Source organism: Triturus cristatus, chromosome 9 (genome assembly GCF_964204655.1).
Source record: "Triturus cristatus chromosome 9, aTriCri1.1, whole genome shotgun sequence".
Lineage (NCBI taxonomy): Eukaryota > Metazoa > Chordata > Amphibia > Caudata > Salamandridae > Triturus > Triturus cristatus.
The window spans coordinates 938545639-938569803 of record NC_140592.1 but is presented as its reverse complement, the minus strand read 5'-3'; the positions used below and the strand labels follow the sequence as shown (position 1 = coordinate 938569803).

Sequence of the window (24165 nt, the reverse complement as noted above, 5' to 3'; positions counted from 1 at the left end):
GGGAAGTCTGGAAACCAACTACACTGGGTGCTGGTGACTGCGTGATGCCTGAAATAATATTTAAGGGCTAGTTTTCTATCACAATACCCTCAGTTTTCCTTGTCTCAGTGTTGTCAGTAACCTCTTACTAATACTCGGTTTCATGATATTGATTTATCGATCTTGGAAGGGTGAATGTCTTCGCCAGTATTCAGATTTGTGACCTGCAGGTCCCTCACCAGTGCTTAATTTGAGCCAGTAGTGGCAGGTAGGGCCCACGGGCACTAATTTTTGGGAACCAGCAGTTTGTTCTCAAAAGACCTTAATCCAAAGCAAAAGAGAGAAAAATACAAAAGAGAGAATAAAGGAAGACAAGAAAGTTGGACAATGAGTGGCAAAGGGAGAAAGCAGCGATAATAAAGAATCTACAAAATTGAGATAAAGAGGTAGTGAGTGTCTGGTGGTGGATTAAAGAGCCATGAGGTGGAATCAAGACTAGGCAGCCTAGTGTTCAGCTTCTGGACAAAACTTTGGACCCGGCACTTATTCCTTTACAATGCACAGTCCCACACTCATGTCAGCAACCAACACGTTGGCCCGCATTATGAGTGGGAACTTAATTCCTTAAGGGGCTGATAATGGCAGTTATCCTCCACACTGAGATTGTGAGTTCTGCAGAACACTGCAGAACCGTTTGCTTTTTCCTGAGGATTTGATCCCGATTATGAGTCTTTCATGATTTTTCTGAATGCAAGATTCCGGGGTTCAAAGTGCAAGTACATTGGACAAGGACTGCCTTTCAAATGCACAGTGACAGCCTCCTCTGGAAGTGCAACATGATCTGTGAAAATGCTGTAGATTTTTATTTATGGTTCATAGAAAACAGTGCTTAATGGTATTCTGCAAAAACGACTTCCAGGCTCTTGCCATTGGACTCAATGGTGAGGCCATGTCTAGGAGATACTGATATGAAGTGTCTCACTTTCATGATGGTCTTTGTATTAAGGAAATCATGTTCTGTTTCAGATCTATAAGGGCACAGACAGCCTGTGAGCATCCAGGGCTTCATTGTGTTGACACAGTGGACTATGGCTGTGTCTGATATTGTTTGATCTTGCCAGTGGCATCAATATGATTAGGTATCTCATTGATTCTAGTATATATTTTGAGATCTATTGATACCCATTAGTGGCTGACGTTAAGGTGCAGAGATGGAGGTGATCCTTGAGGTTCACCGGTTTACCTGGAAGGAAGCAGGGATGGATTTGTCGGGTTTAAATCTATGGAAATGATTATAAAGGAATAAGATGAGTATATTTCTACAGGATTTAGAAAAAATAAAAATAACTAGCGTCAATTGTGATATATTGTGGTTCCTTTTGCCAAAGATCATGTTGAGATTCAGAAAACGTGGTGTTGCATACCCTTGTATACTCAGTCTCGCTAATACCTAAATATTGGTGCCTGCAGGAAAATGAGAAAATGGTCAGGCTCTTTTTTATGGTGGCTGCATGGTCTGACTCTGTATTCGATATGGAAGGTGTCCATGCGGTGCAACCAAGACTTCTGTTACTAGGCAATGCACAGTCCTAATGTAAAGGCAGAATCATTCTCATTTTGCATACTGTATTTTGGTTATGCAGATAATCTGAACAGGCAATATAGTAATTGCCCGTAAAATCCATGGTCTACCTTTGGAACAGATTAGGTTTTAATTCTTTTACACATACATACAGCTATACCCTAGATTTGGAATTTCAAGGCAAGCTGGCCACTTCCGAGGCACCCTATGCCTGAATGCTTTTGAGGCCTTTAATATCATAAATAATTACGATTATCTCAGAGTTGAGCAGATTGGAGAAGGCGGGAGTATACCATTAGTGACCTCTTGATTACTGTGGTGTGACGATATCAAGTGTGTTAGCCGCGTTGTTGGCTGTTGTCTATCAGCAGTTCGCATCATCTGGATTGCCACTTGTTCAAATACCAAACTGTTCAGACTTTCAATGTCCAGAATAGGTATTGTAGTGGGAATTCCTCTTTGAACACCAATTCCTGCATGTTTTTTCCCATTCCAGGCATTTTTTCCTGTGCACATTTTTCTATTTTTTTCCTGAAGAAATGAGTGTGGGGAAATACAGCTATTTAATACAGCTTTCCCACATAGCCTGTAATCCTGATTTGTGTGTAAACTCAGTTTACAGTCAATTCAAGGTTAATGTAATTCTTGCATGGAGGCCCTTTCTATGGTGAAAACAGGAAGCACAGATTGATATTATATAGTAACAACAGCAAACCAACGCTTTTCACACAGCACGTACTGTTTACTGATTCACTTCTGGGTGCGAGGCCTTTAGTGCTCATCGATTTTGAAAGATTCAGGCCCCTGAAGCCCAACATCTTCCACTACAGTGCAAGCTTCTCATGCTACCTGCCTACATGCCCAAACCTCCTCATAATAATTTCCAAATTCGATCCGACGTGCATTCTCTGCAAACTTATATCAAACAGTCACTTAAAATAACAGTAGAAGGTAAGTGGTTGACAGGTGACTATGTGAACAGGAATATTGTTAATGAATGTGCGAGAAGCTCCTCACGCAAGATACTCCTAATGCGTCTCGATGGATGGCACTACTCATATTTTCTGTCCATGTGTCCCAAGAGTCTTATACTGTTTGTCAATGTTCCAGAAACTCCTCACATTGTCTTCCCAACAGCCTCAATCGCCTTACACAATTTGGCAAAACACCCTAAGCAGCTTAGTTTGTCAAAATGCCCCAAGCTCCTTACACGGTTTGTCCAGTGATCCAAGATCCTTACACAGTGTTTCCAATGCTCTAAGATCCTTACACAGTGTGTCCAGTGCACCAAGATCCTTACACAATGTGGCCAATACTCCAAGACCCTTACACAGTGTGTCCAGTGCACCAAGATCCTTACACAATGTGGCCCATGCTCTAAGATCCTTACACAGTGTGTCCAGTGCACCAAGATCCTTACACTGTGTGGCTAATGCTCTAAGATCCTTACACAGTGTGCCCAGTGCACCAAGATCCTTACACAATGTGGCCAATGCTCTAAGATCCTTACACAGTGTGTCCAGTGCACCAAGATCCTTACACAATGTGACCCATGCTCTAAGATCCTTACACAGTGCGTCCAGTGCACTAAGATCCTTACACTATGTGGCTAATGCTCTAAGATCCTTACACAGTGTGTCCAGTGCTCCAAGAGCCTTACACAGTGTGTCCAGTGCTCCAAGAGCCTTAAACAGTATGTCCAGTGCTCCAAGAAGTGCTCCAAGAGCCTTACACGGCGTGTCCAGTGCTCCAAGATCCTTACACGGTGTGTCCAGTGCTCCAAGACCCTTGCATGTGAGGGGAAAGCAACACACGGGGAAGCTCACAAAGCCAGGAAATAATAAGCAATGTGCTGACTGAAAGCCCACTCTAATCACTGGTTCTGTCCACAATTAGCCTTCAACAGAAAGTAAAAAGTTGCTTGTTGGCAAGACCTAAGTTTCACTGCCCTGAGCACAAGCCGCCCCTTTCCATGTGAGCTGCAGATTACATCACTTTTATACTGAAGGTTTATTTGCTATTCCCAGAGTTCGTCCTGATTTTGCCTGCCTTCTAAAATAAACTAATAATACCACACTGCATGTTTACACACAATCGCACAGCTGTCGTTTATGATCTGTTATTGGCCCAGCATTCAAATGGGCTATTTTTACCACAAGTGGAGTTCAAACAGAGTGTTGCAGCAGACAAGGATAAATGCAGGGTCCGGGTTCTACGTCAGGGCCCACCTCGTTCAGGCAGCGCGGCCTCACGCGCGCACAGTTTACCACACTCCCGCTCGTTTTATTGTGTGCACTGCAGCCACTTTATATTGTAAGCTAACAAAGAGCGCAGGCCCGGTGGCGTCACTCCGATAAGGGGAAAATAAGCAGATAACTAGGTTTTTGACAGAGGTCAAAGAGTCAAGCCCGTCAATCACCCGAACACACCAGATATGCGTAATGGAAAAACAAGATCACATGGTACGGTTCTCTCTTAAATAAACTAATAGGAAAATTGCCATTGGTTACAGTCAAATTTTACCTAACTGTTCCTACATTGAAGAATGTATGATCCTGTCTGCTAGGGTGACCAACTGGCATTGGTGCAAATTCAGGACGGTGACTGTAAAAATTCAGGACAAAGGGTCAAAATTCAGGACACAAATTCAGGACAGGAGGTCAAAATTCAGGACAAAACTTCAGGACAATAGGTAAGTTTTACAGACACATCAGAGCAGGTCGCACAATAGTATATAAGTAAGCCCAGCCATATCCAAACATATTCAACTATTTGCAAACCTATCCATCATGTATCCTTCCATCTATCATTTCACTCATCCATCCCTTCATCCATTCTTTCACTCAATCCATCATCTATCCATCCACCCTTTCACCCTATCCATCTGTACACTCATCCATCCACTCTTCTACCCATCCATCCATTAACTCATCCATCCAGCCATTTACCCTTTCACCCATTCAGCCATTCTTTCACTTACTCATCCATCCACCCAGACACTCATCCTTCCACCCATCCACCCTTTCAGTCATCCATCCATCCTCCCTTTCTCTCTCCATCAACGCTTTCACTTAGCCATCCTTCCTTCCATTCATCCACCCACCCATCCATCTACTCATCCATCCATCCATTGACCCTATCACGTACCCATCCTTTCTCTCATCCATCTATCCTTTCACTCCTTCACTCATCTATTCATCTTTTTGTTCATCTACCCTCCCTTTCACACGCTCATCCATCCTTACATCCACCCTTTCACTCATCCGTCCATTCATTCACCCTTGCACTTATCAATTCATCAATCCATCCATCATTTCACTCATCCATCCATCCACCCACTCATCATCCATTCTTTCACTCATTCATCCTTTCACTCATCCATCCTTTCACTCATCCATCCACCCTTTTACCCATCCAGCTACCCTTCCACCCATACATTCAGCTATTTACCTTTTCTCTCATCCATCCCTCTACTCACTCATGAATCCATCCATCCTCTCTCATATCCATCTATTCAATCTTTCATTCATCCATTCACCCTTTCACCAATTCATCCAGCCATCCACCCATCCATCCTTTCACTTACTCACTCGCCCAACTTTTCATATTAATTTTGAGCTGAGCCTTTTTGAGAAGAGGCCCATCAAGAACTTCACCCTCGCTGCAGGAGCCATTCCAGGACTGGGACAGCAGCCACCCAGGGCGGAGATGGGATCCACCACAGGGGGGGACAGAAGCCATCACAGGTGGGGGTGTCGGGGGAGACAGGAACCACCACATGGGGGGACTGGAGCCATCACTGGGGGAAGGGGGGCAGGAGCCATCACAGTAGGGTGAACAGTATCCACCAGGGTGGGCACAGGTGTGGGCATGCAGTATTCTAGTATCATCTTGGTCTCTTCCAGGGTGGGGTAGGGCTCCTCACCCCCTCCTGGACAGGACATCGAGAAGACAGGCTCTCTTTCCAAAATGTTAGTTTTGTCATCCCCCACTGATGTACAGAACTTAAAGGAGATACTCCAGGAGAACTGATATAACTGATTGTCCTCCATACTTTGTTAATCAGTGTGGGTGCGATTGTGCCATTTCTTTTTTTTTAAATTACATTATAGACTGCATGTTTGAAGAACCGAGGTTTGCTTACAATTTAGTGACAGTAATTAATCTCTGTGAAGAGAACCACGTGCTGCCTGGTGTAATCAGGGCCAGTTCTAGGGTGTTTGGGGCCCTGGGCAGAAAGGGAATGTGTGAGGCCCCTTTAAATTGCAGAGACATGACGCATTCAGGGCTGTTTGCATCTCAATAGATGCCCCTGCTCCCGAAGCTGCAGCCCCTCCCTCTCAGTCACCTTCAAGCCCCTCTTAACAGCTCATCAAGGGCTGAAGGTGTGAGGGTTGCCATCCTGCTGTGCCTCTCCAATGCTGCTGGGTATCTGAGCTTCGGTACTGCATCGGAGTCTGTTACACCCGACCTCAACAGCATTGGAGTCAGGAAGGAAGGTGGGTGGAAGCTGTGCCTTTAGGGTGGTGCGACCGGTGCCTGGTTAAAATTATGGACAAAGGGCGTCCGTTAAAGAATCCTTCACGGACAACGGACAGACGGCCGAAATTACGGACTGTCCGTGAAATTTACGGACGGTTGGTCACCCTACAAGTGTCTGCATACAGCAACCCTAACAACCATCCATGTGTGTCGCAGTGCGCCATTGCTCCGCAAATAGCATTGATATTGTCGGCTCATTCATAAACTATTAAATAAAATAGAATAAGATAAGATGGGGTGAGCCGGTGAGGCCAAGGGGCGCCAACAGTATCTCATTATGGCATCGACCGACGACCCCCCCTCCCCATAAGTATGAGGGCGTGTGATGGACCCAGGCAGAGGCGCAACTAGAGCCACATTTCGGGGGGGGGGGGCTAAGAAAAAAATTCGGGGGGGGGGCTGGATCTTTAAGCAATAGGCAGCGTGGAGCTGCAGGGGCTCTTAGAAGGGGTGAAGCAACAGCGAGGCCTCATTAACATGCAAATGGTCTTTTAAAGACCTGTGAAGTGTCGGGTGCGGCTGTGTGTGGCCCGGGAAGCTCTCTCATCCCGGGCTGCCACACACGAAGTGGGGGGGCTGAAGCCCTGTGAGTCCAATGGATGTTGCGCGCCTGGGCCCAGACAAAAATGCATTTCATGCGCCTACCCCCACCTCACAGCTCTCCCCAAACCTCTCCCCAGTAAATCGTACATACTGTTACGCTCTAGCTGGCCTAGCTGAGCGCGCGCTGTAATAACGGACACCACTCGCTGTCTTAGTGTCGGCGCAACTGCCCACGCAGGGCGCGCCCCCTTTATTTAAACAACGGCGTACGCCATCGTCGTGGCGTACGCATGGCGTCCTTGCTCTCCGCGCTCTAGCGTCAGACGCTAGAGCGCTAACTGCAACATCCCTCTCCAACTTGGATGACAAACCCAATTATAGTCCCCGACAGTCACTCACTTACTTGGCATGCAAAGTCTCTGAGGCGGCTGCTCGGCGGGGGGTTCCCTCTCAGTCCATTCCTCGCGGTGGCTCGGGTGTTGGGGCCGGGGGGGCTATCACTTTCCGCATCGCCGCCCTCGGGGGCAGGGTGGCCCTGCTCTGGTGCTGACTCGTGCCTGACGGGGGTTGGCAGGGTTTCCAGGCCTGGGATCGGGGCATCTTCTTCCTCTTCGTCCACCCCTCCGTGGCGGTATTCGGTGGCCTCCGGAATTCCCTTGAACCACGAGATGTTCCGCGTGGCCGATTCCGTCCCTCTCTTTGCTGTTACCATTGTACCCCGTCTCTGTTCCACTGACCAGCTCCCGGGCTCATACCGTGGCTTGAACTTCCCTCCGGGTCTTCGGTTTCTCACGAGGACATTGTCTCCAGGCCAGATGTCGCGTTCCCGACTGCCTCTTGACCGGCTCACTTGTTGGTTCCGGTGCACTCTTCGTTGGAGGGCCCGCTCTGCTTCGAAAGGTGGGGGGGCCCACCCAGGGGCAGTAGGCAGACCATCGCGACGCGTCCCCTTTAGCATGAGAGCCCAGGGGGCTTGCTTGGTGGAGCAGTGTGGCGTGCTCTGATATTCCCCTAGGAATCGTTGAATCTCCCGTTCAGGGTCTTGATGTTCAGCCCCTGCTATTCGTAGGACTTTATTCAATGTTCGCATAAAGCGTTCGACCTCGCCGTTGGCTTGCGGCCATTGAGGGGTGATCCGCCGGTGTCGTATGCCCTGGAGTCTGAGGAACTCCCGGAACTCGTGGCCCTGGAATGGTGGGCCATTATCGCTTTTCAGTTCTGAGGGACGCCCAAACATGTTGAATATCTTCTCCAGAGCTGGCCCTACAAAAGTGAATGCTGTAGATGGTAACGCCTCCACCAGGGGGTATTTGGAGAAATTGTCGATGACGACTAGTGTCACTCTCCCGTCCGGGAGGCTTCCGAAGTCTATGCTGACCTTGTCCCAAGGGTGAGTTCCTGGTTCCTCCGTCACGATGGGAGCCGGAGGTTCGGGGCCGCTCGTCACCTGGCAGGCCGGGCAGCTTTTCACCACGTCTTCTACCAGGCTGTCCATCCCCGGGAACCATATCTTTGCCCTCATTCGGGCCTTCATTTTTTCTGTCCCCTGATGACCTTTGTGGGAGATGAGTGTGGCCTGGCGGCGCAGTGCTGCCGGCATGACAATCCTGGCCCCTCTCAGGATGATCCCGTCACGGGTCGCACTGAGCTCGTTCCGTATCCGCCAGACCAGTTACCGCCTCTATGACCCCTTGTTCTTCCAGTTTCTTCAGCTCCTCTTCCACCAGTGGGCGCAAGTGGAACGGAATCCGTCTGTGCTTCAGCGCTGTGGGTGCAACAGAGCGATCAATGTGGAGCTTGACTGGCAGGCGTTTGATGTTCCCGAGGCCGGTGAACAGCTCAGGGAATTGGTCTAGCAGGTTGGCCGTTTGGGTGTCTTGCACTTTCCGGAGGAAAGCTAGTAATCCTAAATCTTCGGCTGCATGCCCGCTTAGGAGTGTGTCCACTTCCTGATCGATAACGTGTATGTCGATCGTTATCTCCGTATCTTCTGTCCTCACTGGCACTGTCATTTTTCCTGCGAGGGGCAGGGGCACATCGCTTCCGTAGGCGTAGATTTGGGCCGTCTGAGTTCTGGTTTTGGTCGGAGGCGGTTATATTGTTGCACTCCCATAACGGTGACTGATGCGCCGGTGTCGATCACAGCGTTTACTCTGGACCCTGCAACCATGATGTCACACCGAGGCTGTGGTCTTCTCGTGCTTTTGAGGGCTCTGGTGAACGAGATGAGATATGTCTCCCCCTCATCATCGGATCCGGAGTCGTCGTCTCGCAAGGCTTGCGCCTGTCTGTGTCCTGCATCGGTGTGGGAGGACAGGGATAGTTGGGACAGCTGTCTCGCCATGTTTCTTGCGTGCCTCTTCCCTCGTTGGTCTTTTCTTGTGGATCGTTTTCGGCAGACTGACGCAAAATGATTCACGGTGCCACAGTTGGTGCACGTCTTCCCTTTCGCCGGGCATGTCCTGCCTGGGTGTTCACTCTGCGTACCCACACTGGGCCTGAGTCGCTTTCTTGGCGGTGGGTCGGTGAGCCTTCTCGTGCACCTGCACTGCGTCTGTCCGTTCCGTCTTGACCGTCACTCCTGACCCTGTGCCTCGTGTAAATGCTTGTTCCATTTCTTCCGCACGGGCGTCGGACAGATCATGGGACCGTGCGAGCACTAGGATGTCCGCCATCGGGATGTTTGGTTGGCGAAGGATGAGGCTCCTTAGTTTCTTGCTCCGGATGCCACAAATCAGCTGTGCTCTGATCTCTTCCTTTGTCTTGTCTCCGACAAGGTGTGTGTCCGCTAGCACCCTCAGTCGTGCGTGGAACGCGTCCACTGACTCCCCTTCTCTCTGCCTTGCTTGACGCAGCTTAAAGTGCTCAAAATCTGGGTTCATCTGGGGGTCAAAATGCGTGTTGAGGGCCGTTACAGCTGTGTCATAGTCGTCTGTGTTCCCCGTGTTGGGGAGGTGCTTGAAAAGTAGGTAAACTTCTTCCCCCGTGTAGTGAAGTAACAGCGATCGCTTCACCGCCCCATCAGTCTCTCTAGTGCCAATGAAATAATTGTTGAGCCGGCCAATCCACGTCTGCCAGCGCGGGGCGGCTGTGGCTGGGTCAGCAGTCTCACTGAAAGGCGGCAGGACACCAGATGGTGGATGGAGGGGCACAGCAGGCGCTGGACGTTCGTCGTCACCCATGGCTCAGGGAAAGTGACGTGTCTGTAAGACGCTGGCACAGCGATCTGCGCGGCCCTAAGGCGGGAGAAGGCACAACTGGGCACGTGGTGGCAGGTGCGGGAGGCAGTTGAGGACAACACAGCTGACAACCTGGCCTGAGGACGCAAGGCAGAGGGTGGCTTCGGCAAAGCGGCAAGTTCAAACAGGAATGGGCGGGAATATTCATCCGCCGAGCATCTGCAGCAGTGTTGGGTGCACACGTGCGCTCACCGTGAGTCAGCGAGGCCCGTCGAGTCTGCAGCTCCGATCACGGTGGAGCGAGCCTGAAGGAGTCCTGAAGGACGGCACAGCGTGCGAGCGCGGGGCTGCCGCGAACCGATCAGCGGGACACAGCGCAAGGTGCTTTGCACACGGAGGTGCGTTCCAGTCCTCGTCGCCAGTGTTACGCTCTAGCTGGCCTAGCTGAGCGCGCGCTGTAATAACGGACACCACTCGCTGTCTTAGTGTCGGCGCAACTGCCCACGCAGGGCGCGCCCCCTTTTTTTAAACAACGGCGTACGCCACCGTCGTGGCGTACGCATGGCGTCCTTCCTCTCCGCACTCTAGCGTCAGACGCTAGAGCGCTAACTGCAACATGTACCATTCCCGGGCGTTAATGCCATTACACATGTATATTACACGGCTGGGCTGGCCTTATGAAATAAAGGGAAAATTACACTTGTGCAAAAGACAATGGGTGGTTCGCATAGCTTGATTCAATAAGGGATCGTCAGCCCAACATGCCGGGAAACCAACTCTGCAGGACGAAAATGCAATTTTCTCGCTGCCACATAAACGAGGTGCTGTGGCAGAGAAATAATGAGAGTATCCCATTCTACTACAGGTAAGTACTTGTTTTAGTTTCTCTCTTCACTGTTGTCTTTGAAAAAGGTGGATTTTTATATAATATCATTGAGAAAATGCACTATAAAATTAATTGTATAGCCGCATTATTTATTTTTTTTTTTTTTTGAAAAACCTTTATTTAAAAATCAGGACACAGCTATTCAGCCGACAACCCGGAGGTTCGGCAGCATCGATGATTAGAAACAGTAATGCGTCCCCAGTAAAGTACAAAGAGAAGTGCAAAGGTTCAATTTTAAACAAACACAAAAAGCACAGCAAACCCCAGCAAGGCAAGAACACTAAAAAATCATGGTGAGAGCCCCCAGGGGAGGCCGGACCCCACTCATCTACCAGTTACAAGATAGTGTAAGGAGGAAGAGGGGGGACAGCAGAGGCCCAAATAGTTCACAAACCAGTCTGTGCTGGAAAGAAGGTCAGGGGGAAAGCTGTTCCTCGGGCGGTTCCAGATCAGGGGCAAGACATATTCCCCCCCTGTATTGATTCCACCGCCCCCAGATGGCGTGCCACTTCCGGGGGCGGCCTCTAGAGCAGTAGACTGTCTTCTCCCTAAACATGCTCCAGTCCATGTTCTCTTTCCACGCAGTCAGTGTGGGGGGCCCCGAGGAGCCCCACAATCGCGCGATATCCCTCTTAGCGACCATGTTACCCAGTGTCACCCATTGGGTCCGCGCCTCATCGAGGTCAGTGGGCCCCCAGATATTCAGGAGACAGCACCGCGCCTCCGGCTGCAGGGCAATGCCCGTCACCTCCCCCATTACTGCATGGACTCCCCTCCAGAATTCCACAATGACACCACACTCCCAAATGATGTGCAGGAAAGTACCCACCATAACACACCCCCTCCTGCACAGGCCGTCCTCCGAGAACCCCATGTGGACCAGCCTTGGCCCCGTCACATACACTCGGTGCAGTATTTTAAGCTGCACCAGCCTCAGGCGCGACGGGATCGCAACCTCCTTAGGGGAAGAAACAGCTGACTGCCAATCCTCATCATCTAACTCGAGGCCATCCCTAGTCCACTGGTCCCTCAGCCCCAGAAGCATGTCCGCCCGGACGTTTATAAGTTTCTTATATATGAGCGAGATCGTGCTTTCGGGCATGTGGCCATCAAGGACCCGGTCCTCCAAGGGAGAGGACTCAGGCACCTTCTCACCCTCCACGAGGACTGATCGGAGGGCGTGGCGCATCTGAAAATATCTGAAATACTCGGAGGGCCCCAGCTCATACTCAGTCTGCAACTCCTCAAAGGACTTCACCTTCCCCTTATGCAGCACATCACCCACCCTGGAGATGCCAATCAGGTCCCACTTATCAAAGCCTTTGGAATGCCAAAGCCCTCCCAATCTCTCCGATTCAAACAACGGGGTAGCGAGGGTGAGCTTATCCTTCCAGCCCAGCGAGTCAGTTGCCATCTTCCACACCCGCACTGCCACAGCGGTGGGCCCCGTGAGGGACGAGTCTAGGGATCGCGAGTACAACGCCCTGTAATAGTTACCACCACGCAGCAACCACCTGTCCATGGCATACCCAGGGCTGAGAGCAGGGCCATAAAGCCCATGATTGATCGCGCTCAGCTGTGTGGCCCAATAGTACCGACGGATATCTGGGAGCGCAATGCCCCCGTCGTACCATGGAAGCGTCAGCTTTGCAATAGCAATTCGCGGCCGCCCATCCCACAGCAACGTCCGTTGGAGGCCTTCGACCTCCCGAAAGTATTTGGCCGGCACCCAATCCAAGGTATTCTGTAAGGCGTAGAGAAAGCGGGGGAGAGACATCATTTTGAACAGGGCCGCACGCCCAACGAGGGAGAGCGGCAGCCTCCGCCAACCTTCAACATCGCGCCTCAGGCGTGCCAGGGGGGGGAGCAGATTCTTCTCATAGCGCACAGCCGAGTCCATGGAGATAAAGATCCCCAAGTACACGAAACCCTGCTGGGCGATCTGTATCGAACATGTTCTAGGGATCGGTGGAACCTCGCCACTAAGAACATACAAGTACGATTTGCTCCAATTGATGACGAGACACGAGTTCCTACCAAAGGATGTGAGTACGTCACAGACCACTATAAGTGACTTCTTGGGTGAGGCAAGATACAACAGGATATCATCGGCATAGAGCGAAATACGGTCCTCGTGTTCAGGCGACCATCGAAGGCCCCGTATATCCGGGTGCCAACGTATCCACGCAGCCAGCGGCTCAAGGGCGAGGGCGAACAACAGAGGCGACAGGGGGCAACCCTGCCGAGTACCCCTTCCAAGCTGAAACGGAGTCGACGCCCGACCATTCACCACAACACTAGCTAGCGGCCCCTCATACAGCAACTTCACCCAGCTCACAAAACCGCTGCCAAAACCGAACTTGGCCAGCACGGCCCACAAGTATGCCCACTCCACCGTGTCAAAGGCCATCGTGGCATCAAGAGACGCCACAATAGCCGGTTCACGCAACGTGCCCGCCCTGGCGATTACGCCATGAAGACGCCTAAGATTCAGCGCTGTGTTTCGGTGCGGGATGAAGCCGGATTGATCCGGATGGACTAAGTCGCCAAGTACCCTAATCAAACGGGTCGCCAGGAGTTTAGCCAGAATTTTCGGCTCCGCGTTAAGAAGTGAAATAGGCCGATATGAGGCGCACTTATCGCGGGGTTTACCCTCTTTATGTATGACCACAATCGACGCCAGTCGCTGATCCAACGGGAGGGCCCCACCCCCCCGCGCCTCCAAAAACATGGCGCGCAGGTGAGGGGCGACCCTATCCGGGAACAGCTTGTACAGGTCGATCGGCAAGCCGTTCGGTCCCGAAGCCTTACCCGAGTTTAACGCACGAATAGCCCCCGCCACCTCGTCGACCGTTATGTCACCATCTAAATCGTCCCTATCTATAGCCGAGAGGCAGGGCAACTCGATATCACGGAGGAGGTCACACGAGTCCTCGGTTGGCCTATCCGACGCAGAGGCATAAACCTTACAGAAATAGTCCGAGAAGCTCTTTACAATCCCCTCAGGTTCCACAATCGCCTCTCCCCTCTCTCCCGTCAACTCTGGCACCACTCTATTGACCCGTTCTTTTTTGTCCAGCCACCCCAGGAGTTTCCCTGCCTTATCACCCACATCATACAGTCGGCCCTGCTGTTCCCTACTGAGGGTCTTAGCGGCGTTCGTCACCAGGTCTTTATACTCAGTTTGCTTCAAACAAAGCTCATGCAGGGAGGACTCTGTAACCTCCTCCTCCATCGCTCCCTCCAGAGCCGCGATCTCCTCCTCCACCTGCAGAATCTCACCATCTCTACGCCTCTTGGCAGGCACTACTAGGGAGAGGGCCTCCCCCCGAAGCACGGTCTTAAAAGCTTCCCACAGCGACACTGCCGAGTCAACGGTCCCCTGATTGTCCTTGAAAAAATTCTCTACCTTCTTTACCAGGGCGCTGCGCATCTTGGGGTCTCGGAAATACCAAGGATTGATAGGGGCCACCCTTCCTCCTCCCTCCCGACCTAGATCCAGCCGGATCCACACTGGCGAGTGGTCAGATATACCGCGCGCCATGTGTCTCGCCTCGGAGACCAACGAGGCATGCGCGGCCAGAGTGAGCAGGTAGTCAATCCTGGAGAGGCTACCATGTGCCCCGGAGTGGAACGTGTACTGGCTCTGTGTGGGGTGCCGGAGCCGCCAGCAGTCTATCAGACCAAGCGTGTCTAGGAAGTCTGGAAGCCATTTCTGAGCCCCCCTGTGTCTCTGGGCGGGTGTCTATCCAGCAGGCCGGAGCAAACAGCGTTGAAATCCCCTCCCACCACAAGCATTCCACCCGGGAGATCCAGCAGGGCCCTACCCAGATCTGCAAAAGTGGAGGCCTGCAGGGCCGGCGGGACATAAACCGAAACTAAAACCAAGGTCCGTCCTTCCCACCGCCCCGCCACCGCCACAAACCTCCCCCTATCATCAACAATGGTGGAGTCCACCTCAAATGGCAACGAAGCTCTAACTAGGATGCCCACACCCCTGGACCCAGATGAGAATCCTGAATGTGCAATGAATTTATACCCCTTCCTATTCAGGGCATAGCACGTATTTCCTATTAGATGCGTCTCCTGCAGCAGGGCAACATCCGGCATTGATCGTTTCATAAATTGCAAAACAATCCCCCGCTTAATGCGATCCCCCAACCCATTAACATTCCAGCTTATAACACTTAAGCCCCTACCCCCCATCCTCAAACGGAAAGAGGCCCACCCCACACCCGAGGAGCCACCATGGAACAGCCCTGGATATAAGCATCATGCCTTGCAGAAATAAACCCCCCAACAACAACCCTAAAATCCCTAAAACTCCCCCCACCCTGCACCCCTGCTGCAGCTTACAAAGCCCCCCCAACTTGCAGTGTGCCTGTCGCCCTACAAAAACAAAAAGTCTACAAAAAGTACCCTAAGGGAGGAAAAGAGCAACCCTCGTCCTCCCGCAACCCTCCACAGTTACTGCACTCTATGCAAGTCTTCAAGTATAGTCAAATCAAGTCAGACCGGCTCCGAGATGTCAGCCCTGCCCATCCCGGCCACTGTCTCCATCCTCGGCTGTGTCGTCCCCCGTCCGTCGCCGGGGCAAAGCGTCCAGCCATTCGTCGGCCATAACAGGAGAGTCAAAAAAGAATGTCCGATCGTCGTGCACCACCCGCAGTCTGGCAGGGAAGAGCATGGCATACTTCAGGTCTCTTTCCCGGAGCCGCCGCTTCACCCCCAGAAAGCCCTGTCTCTGCCTCTGCACCTGCTGGGTGAAGTCCGGATAGAAATTCACCGACGCGTTCTGGAAGGGGACCGGGCCCGTCACCCTCGATGCTTGCAGAATAGTGTCCCGATCTCGAAAGTGAAAGAGCCGGGCCACGATCGGTCTCGGTGGGGCACCCGCCTTAGGCCTCCCGCCCGGCACTCTATGGGGCCTTTCCACCGCAAAGAACTTCCCAAGGCCCTTGGGCTTCAGATGGTTGAGGACCAAGTCTTCAACAAGCAGGTCAACCGAAGCCTCATCCGAGGACTCCGGGACCCCGATAACGCGCACATTGTTGCGCCTGGCCCGGCTCTCAAAGTCCTCCAGCCGGCGGGCGACGAGATCACTCTCGGACCTCAGCTTACGAACCTCGGTCTGCAGTTCCGCAACATCATCAGTGAGGCCCGTGGTCTTGAGGTCCAAGTTCTTAACCCGTTCATTCGTTTTGCCAAAAGTCCGCACGGATCAGGTTGACATCCACCAAAATGGCGTCCACCTTATGCGCCAGGGCCTCAAACTGCCTCCCAATCGAAGTCTGCATCCCTTCGAGCGCGCCCATGACATCCTGCAGGGAGAGCTCAGGGGCCACAGGCGAGTCCTCCTTTTGGGCATCCGGCACCTGGCTCGATCCACTCGGTGATCCCTTTTGCAGAGCATATCGGTCCATGCTGTTGACTTGGGTGTAGGTTCCCCGCCTGGTAGACTTAGGCTTCTGCCGATCCCCTTCTGCTTTGCCCGACATGGTTGACTCCAAGCAGGTCGGTTCAGTTAAGATGGGTCCCTCTCAAGGAGAGGAATAAGGAGTGATCAGTTCTACCGTGGACCGCCAGAGTAGCCTGCAGAGCGTCCCCGGGGTAATAAAGCCATCCAGAGCTCTCCAGCAGTAGGGCTGACAAAGGGAGCGAAATCGAAAGTGAAAGTGCGGGGACCTCCGTCCGACAGTTCACACCTCGCCTGGCCGTTGTTGTTCAACTAGGAGTCGGGCATCCAGCCAACTCTAGCCCCTGGCTTCCCCGGGAGATAGGCCGCAATCTTCCGCCAGGTGTAAGTCCGGTTCCCGGTGGACAATCCGACCGCGGGTAGCATCAATCGCCTCCCAGACCAATCATCTACACGATGCCATGCATGCAGACAGGATTAGAGACAGGATAGTCGACGGAGGGCGCGAGGGTCTCGGGAGCTCTAAGCTCATGCGGCCATCTCGGTCAAGCGCTAGGCTCCTCCCCCCGTATAGCCGCATTATTAAAAAAAAAAAAAAATCCTGCAGATTTTGGCGGGATGTCCCATCTCCCAAACAATTCTGTAAAATGTCAGACTTCGTCAGCCAGTAGAATGTAGAGCTGGCATTAAAAGCTTATCCACAGCCGATTTTAGCAACCGGCCCAGCTTTGTTTGTTGACTTTTTCATCTTCTTTGCTTTGTGAAAACTCTGCGCGTGACGCATAATGCTTAATGCTTAATTTCATGCTGTAGTTAGACCAGATTAAGAAAAAACAGTTCTCATCCTTTATTTTACTAGGGATTAAGGAAACACTTTACAGTGGTCCAGCTAGGGCCTGTAATAGAAGGCTCCAGGGAAACAGTGTGATCAAACGTCAGGGATCTCTTGCATGCAAAGTAACCCAGGAGGTCAGATCACAGTCTGTTGCAAACCGGCAACCCCCTCCTTCTGCCGCCACCAAGAATGACACTGATGGTATGTGCATCCTTTACTTCTGGGGTGTCCAACGTAGCTTCAGGAGGCCAGAACCATGCTCGGAGCAGGTCCTGTGCCTGCTCCCCCTGACAACGTTGTGCAGCCCTTGCTTTGCTGCCTGCTTCTGTTTGCTTTCCTTGTGTCCATCCTCCCTCTACTACGCGATTATCATTTTTGTATAGTTTAGTTGTGCCCCCCTACTGGTCAGCCTTTCTGTTTTGTATTAGTGAGGCTCCTCGTACCCCCATTTCCCGTCGTTTTTACCTACCTTCACCCACGCCCGCCTCCCAGCTCCCCTCCCACCCCAGGACCTACTTAATGGAGGCCGCAGCATGGTAACGCCGCCGGCGCTCTGAAGGTGCACCAAAGGCAAGCACGTCTTCGCCCATCCGCACCTGGACTGTGCCCAGCACCAGGGCCCCTGGCCTCCCTCTCACCACCGGTACACCTCCAATGAGCTACAGCCCCTCAAACCCAGAAGAGACACCAACTGCTGCATCACCTCACCTGGAACCATAGAAGGCCCCTTCACCTGCCAGAACTCTTGCTTCACCTGCAACGTTAAGCCCCCCAATGACTCCAAACCAGCCGGACCCAAGGCTCCACTGCACGCTACTCAACATCCGATCCCTCTGCAAGCATGCCACTGAAGTCTGGGACACCATACTCACCCTCACCTCCGACATGATATTCATCACAGAAACTTGGCTCACCCCCTCATCGGTGCATGACATCAACTCTGCGACGCCCCCTGGCTACAAGCTGCTTCACCACAACCGTGCTGGCAGACACGGCGGAGGCATCACCATTTGTGCACAAAGACACCCTCCAGTGCACTGCCCTGGACGACGACGGCATGCCAATCATGGAACACCTCAACTTTCAGATCAAACTCAACGCATAAACCACCATCAGAGGAACCCTCGTATCCAGACCGATGGACCCCTGTGCTAGTTTATGCAACACCATCACCGACTTCAGCGCCACCTGGCATTCAACTTCAATCACTACATCTTCCTAGGAGACCTGAACTTCCACCTTCAAGACCCCAAAGACATCAACTCTGCCACCCTCCTGGAGAACATGAGCAACACTGGCCTCTCACGGCTGGTCTCCACCCCCATGCACATCGCAGGGCGCACTCTAGACCCTATATTCTCCTCCAGTGACAGAATCAAGTTCTCCCACACAACCAAACTGACCTAGACAGATCACAGCATCGTCCACTTTACCCTCACTGGCTCCCAGTGGCGTAACGAAAGTTCAGAGGGCTCCCCTGCAAGGGACACGGAGGGTCCCCCCTCCGGATTCAATCTGGAGTTCTCAGGCCCGAGTACTGGGCTGAGGGGGTCCCCTGCAGCTCGGTGGCCCCCCTGCAGCTCGGGGGCCCCCCGCACCACAAGGGCTGCGGGGACCTGTGTTACGCCCCTGCTGGCTCCCCAGAACCTCTAACCAGATCACCCACCGACTCCGCTGAAAGTGGAACAAAGTCACAGAACCCCTTTGAACCTCCACCCTCAAAACAACCAGGCTTGACCCTTCCGACAACCTCAAACTCAATAGAATTTCTCAAATTGGATCTCCGCAGCCGCAGACACCATCACCCACATGAAAGACAACCCTGCAACAGACCTGCTAAGCACGCCAGCTGGTTCACCTCCAAGCTACAGGTTCTTAAACGTGACTGCAAGAAAGTAGGGAGATGTTGGTGCTCTAGCAAGAACCCCTCCTATCTAAGCTCCAGGGCTCAGCTCATTCAGATCCGCCGTCGTCAATTACCACCACCACCTCAGGGAGACCAAGAAGAATGCCCTCACCAACCACATCAAGGCTAGCGCAACCACGCCAAAGAGCTCTTCACCATTGTCAGAGAGTTCCCTTGCCCAGCTGCCACCGAAAACTTGATTCACCCATCCCAAACCCTCTGCGACACCCTAGTGGACTACTTCCACCAGAAAATCACAGACATCTACAGCAACTTCGACCCCTAACCCACCGAGTTCAGACACCTCCGCACTCTCACCGATACCACCGACACCCACCGATTACCCGATTGGAAGCAGCTCTAAACCGAAGACACCACCATCATCATGAACTAAATTCACTCCAGTGCACCCACGGACCCCTGCCCACACCACGTCTACAACCTAGGGAGAGAAGAAATCAGCAACCACCTCAGAGATCCTCAACACGTCCATCACAACAGCCACCATCCCCGCCACATGGAAGCACGCGAAGGTCAAGCCTCACCTGAAAAAAAACCCGCCGACCCCAGCGTACTCAAGAATTATCGACCCATGTCGCTACTTCCCAGCCAAAATCGTAGAGAAAGCCATCAACCACCAGCTCACAGAGTACCTTGAAGAGAACAACCTTCTTGAAGCCTTCCAATCAGGCCCTCGGGCCAACCACAGCACAGAGACCTCCCTGATCGCAGCTATGGACGACATCAGATGCCACGAGGGTCAAGGGGAAACAGCAGCTCTCATCCTCCTCGACCTCTTGGTGGCATTCGACACCGTCTGCCATCACACCCTCATCACCAGACTCCACCAACTGGGCATCCAAGGCACCGCTCTCAACTGGATAGCCTCCTTTCTCTCAGGCCGTACACAGCGGATCCACCTACCACTATTTTCCTCCAAACCCAAGAATATCATCTGTTGCATCCCCCAGGGCTCCTCACTCATCCCCACCCGCTTCAACACCTACATGACACTGCTAACGGACATCGTCTGCACTACTCAACATCATCTCATAAGCCAATGACATGCAGCTCATCCTTTCCCTCACAGAAGACACCTACACCACCAGAGTCAACTTCCAGAACACCTTGTCCGACGGCGCCAACCGGCTGAAGGCCAACTGCCTGAAGCTCAACTCGGAGAAAACAGAGGTACTCATCTTCGGAAACAACCCCTCCCCTTGGGATGACTCCTGGTGGCCCATCACACTCAGCCCCACTCCTGCTCCCTCCAGTCGCGCAAGCACCCTCGGAATCATCCTTGACTGCCAATTACCCATGTAGAACCGATTTGACGCCGTCTCCTGCTTCCACATCCTCTGCATGCTCTGCAAGATTTCCTCTAGATCCCCATCTCCACCAGGAGAACAGTCACTGAAACCATCCTCTCCAGCCACCTCCATTACGGCAATGCTCTCTATGCCAGAACCACCAAACAACTACTCAACCGCCTCCAGACCATCCAAAACACCGCAACAAGACTCATCCTCAACCTACCCAGGAGAACCAGCACCACCACCCACATCAGAGCCCTCCACTGGCTCCCCATACAGAAAAGATGCCTCTTCAAGCTCCTGACTCACGCCTACAAGGTTCTCCACAACTCCAGGCCCTCTTACATCAACCACTGCCTGACTTTCCATTGATCTACCCGAGAACTTAGCTCCACCTCCCTCGCCCTGGCCCACATCCGCCGGAACAGCTACAGAGGTCGTTCCTTCTCCTACCTCGCCACCAAGTCATGGAACGACCTCCCCCTTCATCTACGCACCTGTGCTTCACTTGAAGAATTCAGGAAGAAGGTCAAGACATGGCTCTTTGACCAAGGACGTTAGGAACTAGTGCTTGGAGACCCCCCTGAAGTGCAAAGTCGTGCTTTACAAGAACTCTTTGATCTTTGATACTTTAAGAATATTCATGTATGGTCAATATACTTAGAACAAATCTAAATTATATTTCTATTAGTTTTGTATTGTATTGTTATTTGAATGTACACATTGAAGTTGATCACAATTGGGGTCACTGCAGTTTATAAATAATACACTGAACCAATAATAAAGTAAGTCTCACGAAAGCAATGGGCCAAAAAATGTTGTAGGTAATATTATGGTAAAGATATTACACCAACACAAATGGAAGAGGTTTTTAGAGCAAAGCATGCACCTCAGGCGAAATCATTTTTGGTTGGCAGGGGTGCCCAGCACATCTCAACAAATAACTGATGAAACCTAGACACTCTCAAGATGCCAGCCTTGACACAGAAAGGCATGAATGTGGAAGAATGACTTTATTTGCAACTAATATAGGTAAATAAACAATCAGTCTGGTGTGGCTAATGACATCCTTGCAAAGACTTAGAACAGTCATCATTGCAAGACAGATAATAGGAATAACTTGACTGGGAAGAGTTAACAAGCAATGAGAAGATGCATTCAGTACACTCCTGGAAAATTAGCAAGTTGGAGCCTAGCAAAGTTGCTTACAGGGGAAGGAAGCCACTCGGCAGCAGTGCAGGCAGCAAGGATCCTGCTCCATGGAAAACGTCTGGCACCACAGGACCTTTCCAGTAGACTAAGGTCATGATCTTTAGATGAATGTCAAGAAACTAATATGGAAATCTTGTACCTTTAATCAGTGGTTGGAGATGGACCTACGACGCTGGAGACTGCATGAACTATCCAGGGAATCAGAGCCATAAGAAGAGGCACAGAATTGAGCAAAGAGGACAGCTATCAAGCAATACATGTTAATAAAACTTGTGACCTTATGCAAGACCACTGTTATATTAATGAATAAGGGCAAGGAAACTCAAACTGCACCCCTTTTATGTTGTCTGGTCACCCTGCTCATGATCCAGCCTTGATCACCAAGGAGCAGAGTGGGGCTGAGGAAGGCAACAGTTCATCAAAGTGATTGGCAACTCCATCACAAAATATTGCCACCCAATGTGACACCAACATCCTTTTTCCTTTTACAATTTGTTGAATATTCTAAGCCTTGCTTTTTTCTGGGTGAGATGGTGGATGTGAAAGTAAAATGAGAATCTTGACCAGTTGAACATAAAAAATGTTTTTCTTGGGCACATCAATTATTAATATTGTCAATTTGCAAAGAATTTACTACAACCTGGATGCTCCGGTTGCCAATAACAGAAGATCCCAAGTCAATAGTGTTTGTTTTATTGACTAGAAGATGAAAGGCTAAGTTGGTTCTGATGGTGTCCATAAATATGCACACAAATTAACGTCTGATGGATAAAAATTCCTAATTTAATGGGAGCACTCAATGAGTTAATAATTGCGGTCTGATTATTCAGCAAGATCAATGAAAGCTACAATGGAAAAGACTCCACCCTTACCTATAGAAGAGCTGAAAAATATAGGCAATTGCCCAACAGAGGATACTTACTGGGATTTTTGAGGAAGGGGTCACATCCAGCCAGTGGTCTGACTCAACCGATTCAAGCTCTCGGAGGGAAAGTGAGCAGTGTCCAATGGTCCTCTTCCTGGGAGTCTGGCTCTGAATCTTAAACACAAGCCTCACAGTTTTCAGACTTTGCAGCTTGATGGCAAACACAAAGGTTTCCATGACCTCAATGTCCTGAAAGGGGAAATAGGTCCATGTCAACAGGGCAAAATAATTCAAACACTGTCACTCCTCAATATGCAACCCTGAACAACCATCACTGAAGACTATACTTTGTACCTAAAGTTAATATTGTCTAATGCCTCTCTGTTTATGACTTGCCAACTTGTCCGGGACACTGACTCTTTAATGATCCAAGCCATAAAGTGACAAGTAGGCTCTAGTTGAGAATATTGGTCAACCAAATGCTTTCCTAGACTCTTTATATCATCCATTCAGTTGGTCATCTCTTCATGTTTAAGAAACACAGCACACTGTTAGAAATGGGATTTCTGGGTGGATGAGGTATACACCCAGGCCAGGCAGGAACCACCACTCTAGTCAGGGTAAGCTAAGTACACATTAAAAGATAACCCATGCTCATTCTCCGCTACCTTGGCACAGAGCAGTCAGGCTTATCTAAAGAGGCAATGTGTAAAGTATTTGGGCAACACACTCACACAGTAACACAATGAATACACCACAAGAAGACTCCACACAGGTTTAGATTGTTCTATTATAGCCAATAGGTCTCGCCTTTGGGACCTTATAAGTGTTTAACCAGAGATATTTGGAAAGAAATTGTGTGTGTGTGCTTGAGCGAGAGATAGAGGAAGCGAGAGAGAGAAGGAGTGACACTGAGACCGGAGCATATTCAACATTAACTAAATGCTCAGCACCCATCTATTTGATGTGCAATAGAAAAGCTACTCAAGCATTGCGGCATCACAAAATGCAATTAACTATACATTGACTCCAAAAAACCGAGTAAGAGCAGAACAAAGTGTTTTCAAAGGCATGGAATCGGCACATGTTTTCAAGGCGTATGATCTAACCAAGTATATGCACCCAATTTAGGATTGAAGTCACTAATCAGATAGTCAGCGCACCTATATAATCAAACACCAGGACCCTAAGGTTTAAAAAAAAAAAACACACAGATCAACCTACAAGTATATGCATAGCAAGTATATCAATAGTACTAAAAGTACAAGAGAACTGTCCATATTCACAGACAAAGCTCGCAATACTCATGTGTCCAATAGCCAAACCGTGTTCGGAAAGGGTCTCCTACACCGTTCAAGGGGTTCGGCTATTTAAATACGGACGCCAACTTGAAGCACGCACAGCAAAATGTGTGCAAACACTGGCAAGCTAACCATGTAAAACGGAAGTGAGCATGCTCCTGACTCACTTCCGTTTAAAAAAAGTATTGTAATTCAAAGAGCCGCATTCCGCCACTACAACAGCTAGACCGCAATCATATAACAGAAGTGTGCATGCTCCTGACTCACTTCTGTTTACGAAAAGAATTGTAATTCAAAGAGCCGCATTCCGCCACTACAACAGCTAGACCGCAATCATATAACAGAAGTGAGCATGCTCCTGACTCACTTCCGTTTGCAAGAAGCTCCGTAACCGAAAATAGTCACATTCAATAAAATCGACATCTAGACCACGAGTTATAAACCCTTACATAAGGTGATCCGCAATTTAAGCATACGCCGATCTCAATGACTAAATCGTTTGTGAGTAATGCAGCAACTGCAGCCCAAAGTTATTTAGCCCGAAATTCCATTAGTGATGAAGACAAAAAATCGCCGCGTTCCATATAAACATGAACCAATTTAAGG

General features: G+C 50.7%; 1 protein-coding gene across 1 annotated transcript in view; it reads right to left on the bottom strand.

The window, feature by feature from the left end:
- The window catches only part of TC2N (tandem C2 domains, nuclear), a 243432-nt gene that overhangs the window by 16805 nt on the left and 202462 nt on the right, over positions 1-24165 (bottom strand). Inside the window, exon 9 of the mRNA XM_085626516.1 lies at positions 22316-22507. Coding sequence (XP_085482642.1) covers positions 22316-22507 — 192 coding nt within the window. The remainder of the gene's footprint in view (positions 1-22315; positions 22508-24165) is intronic.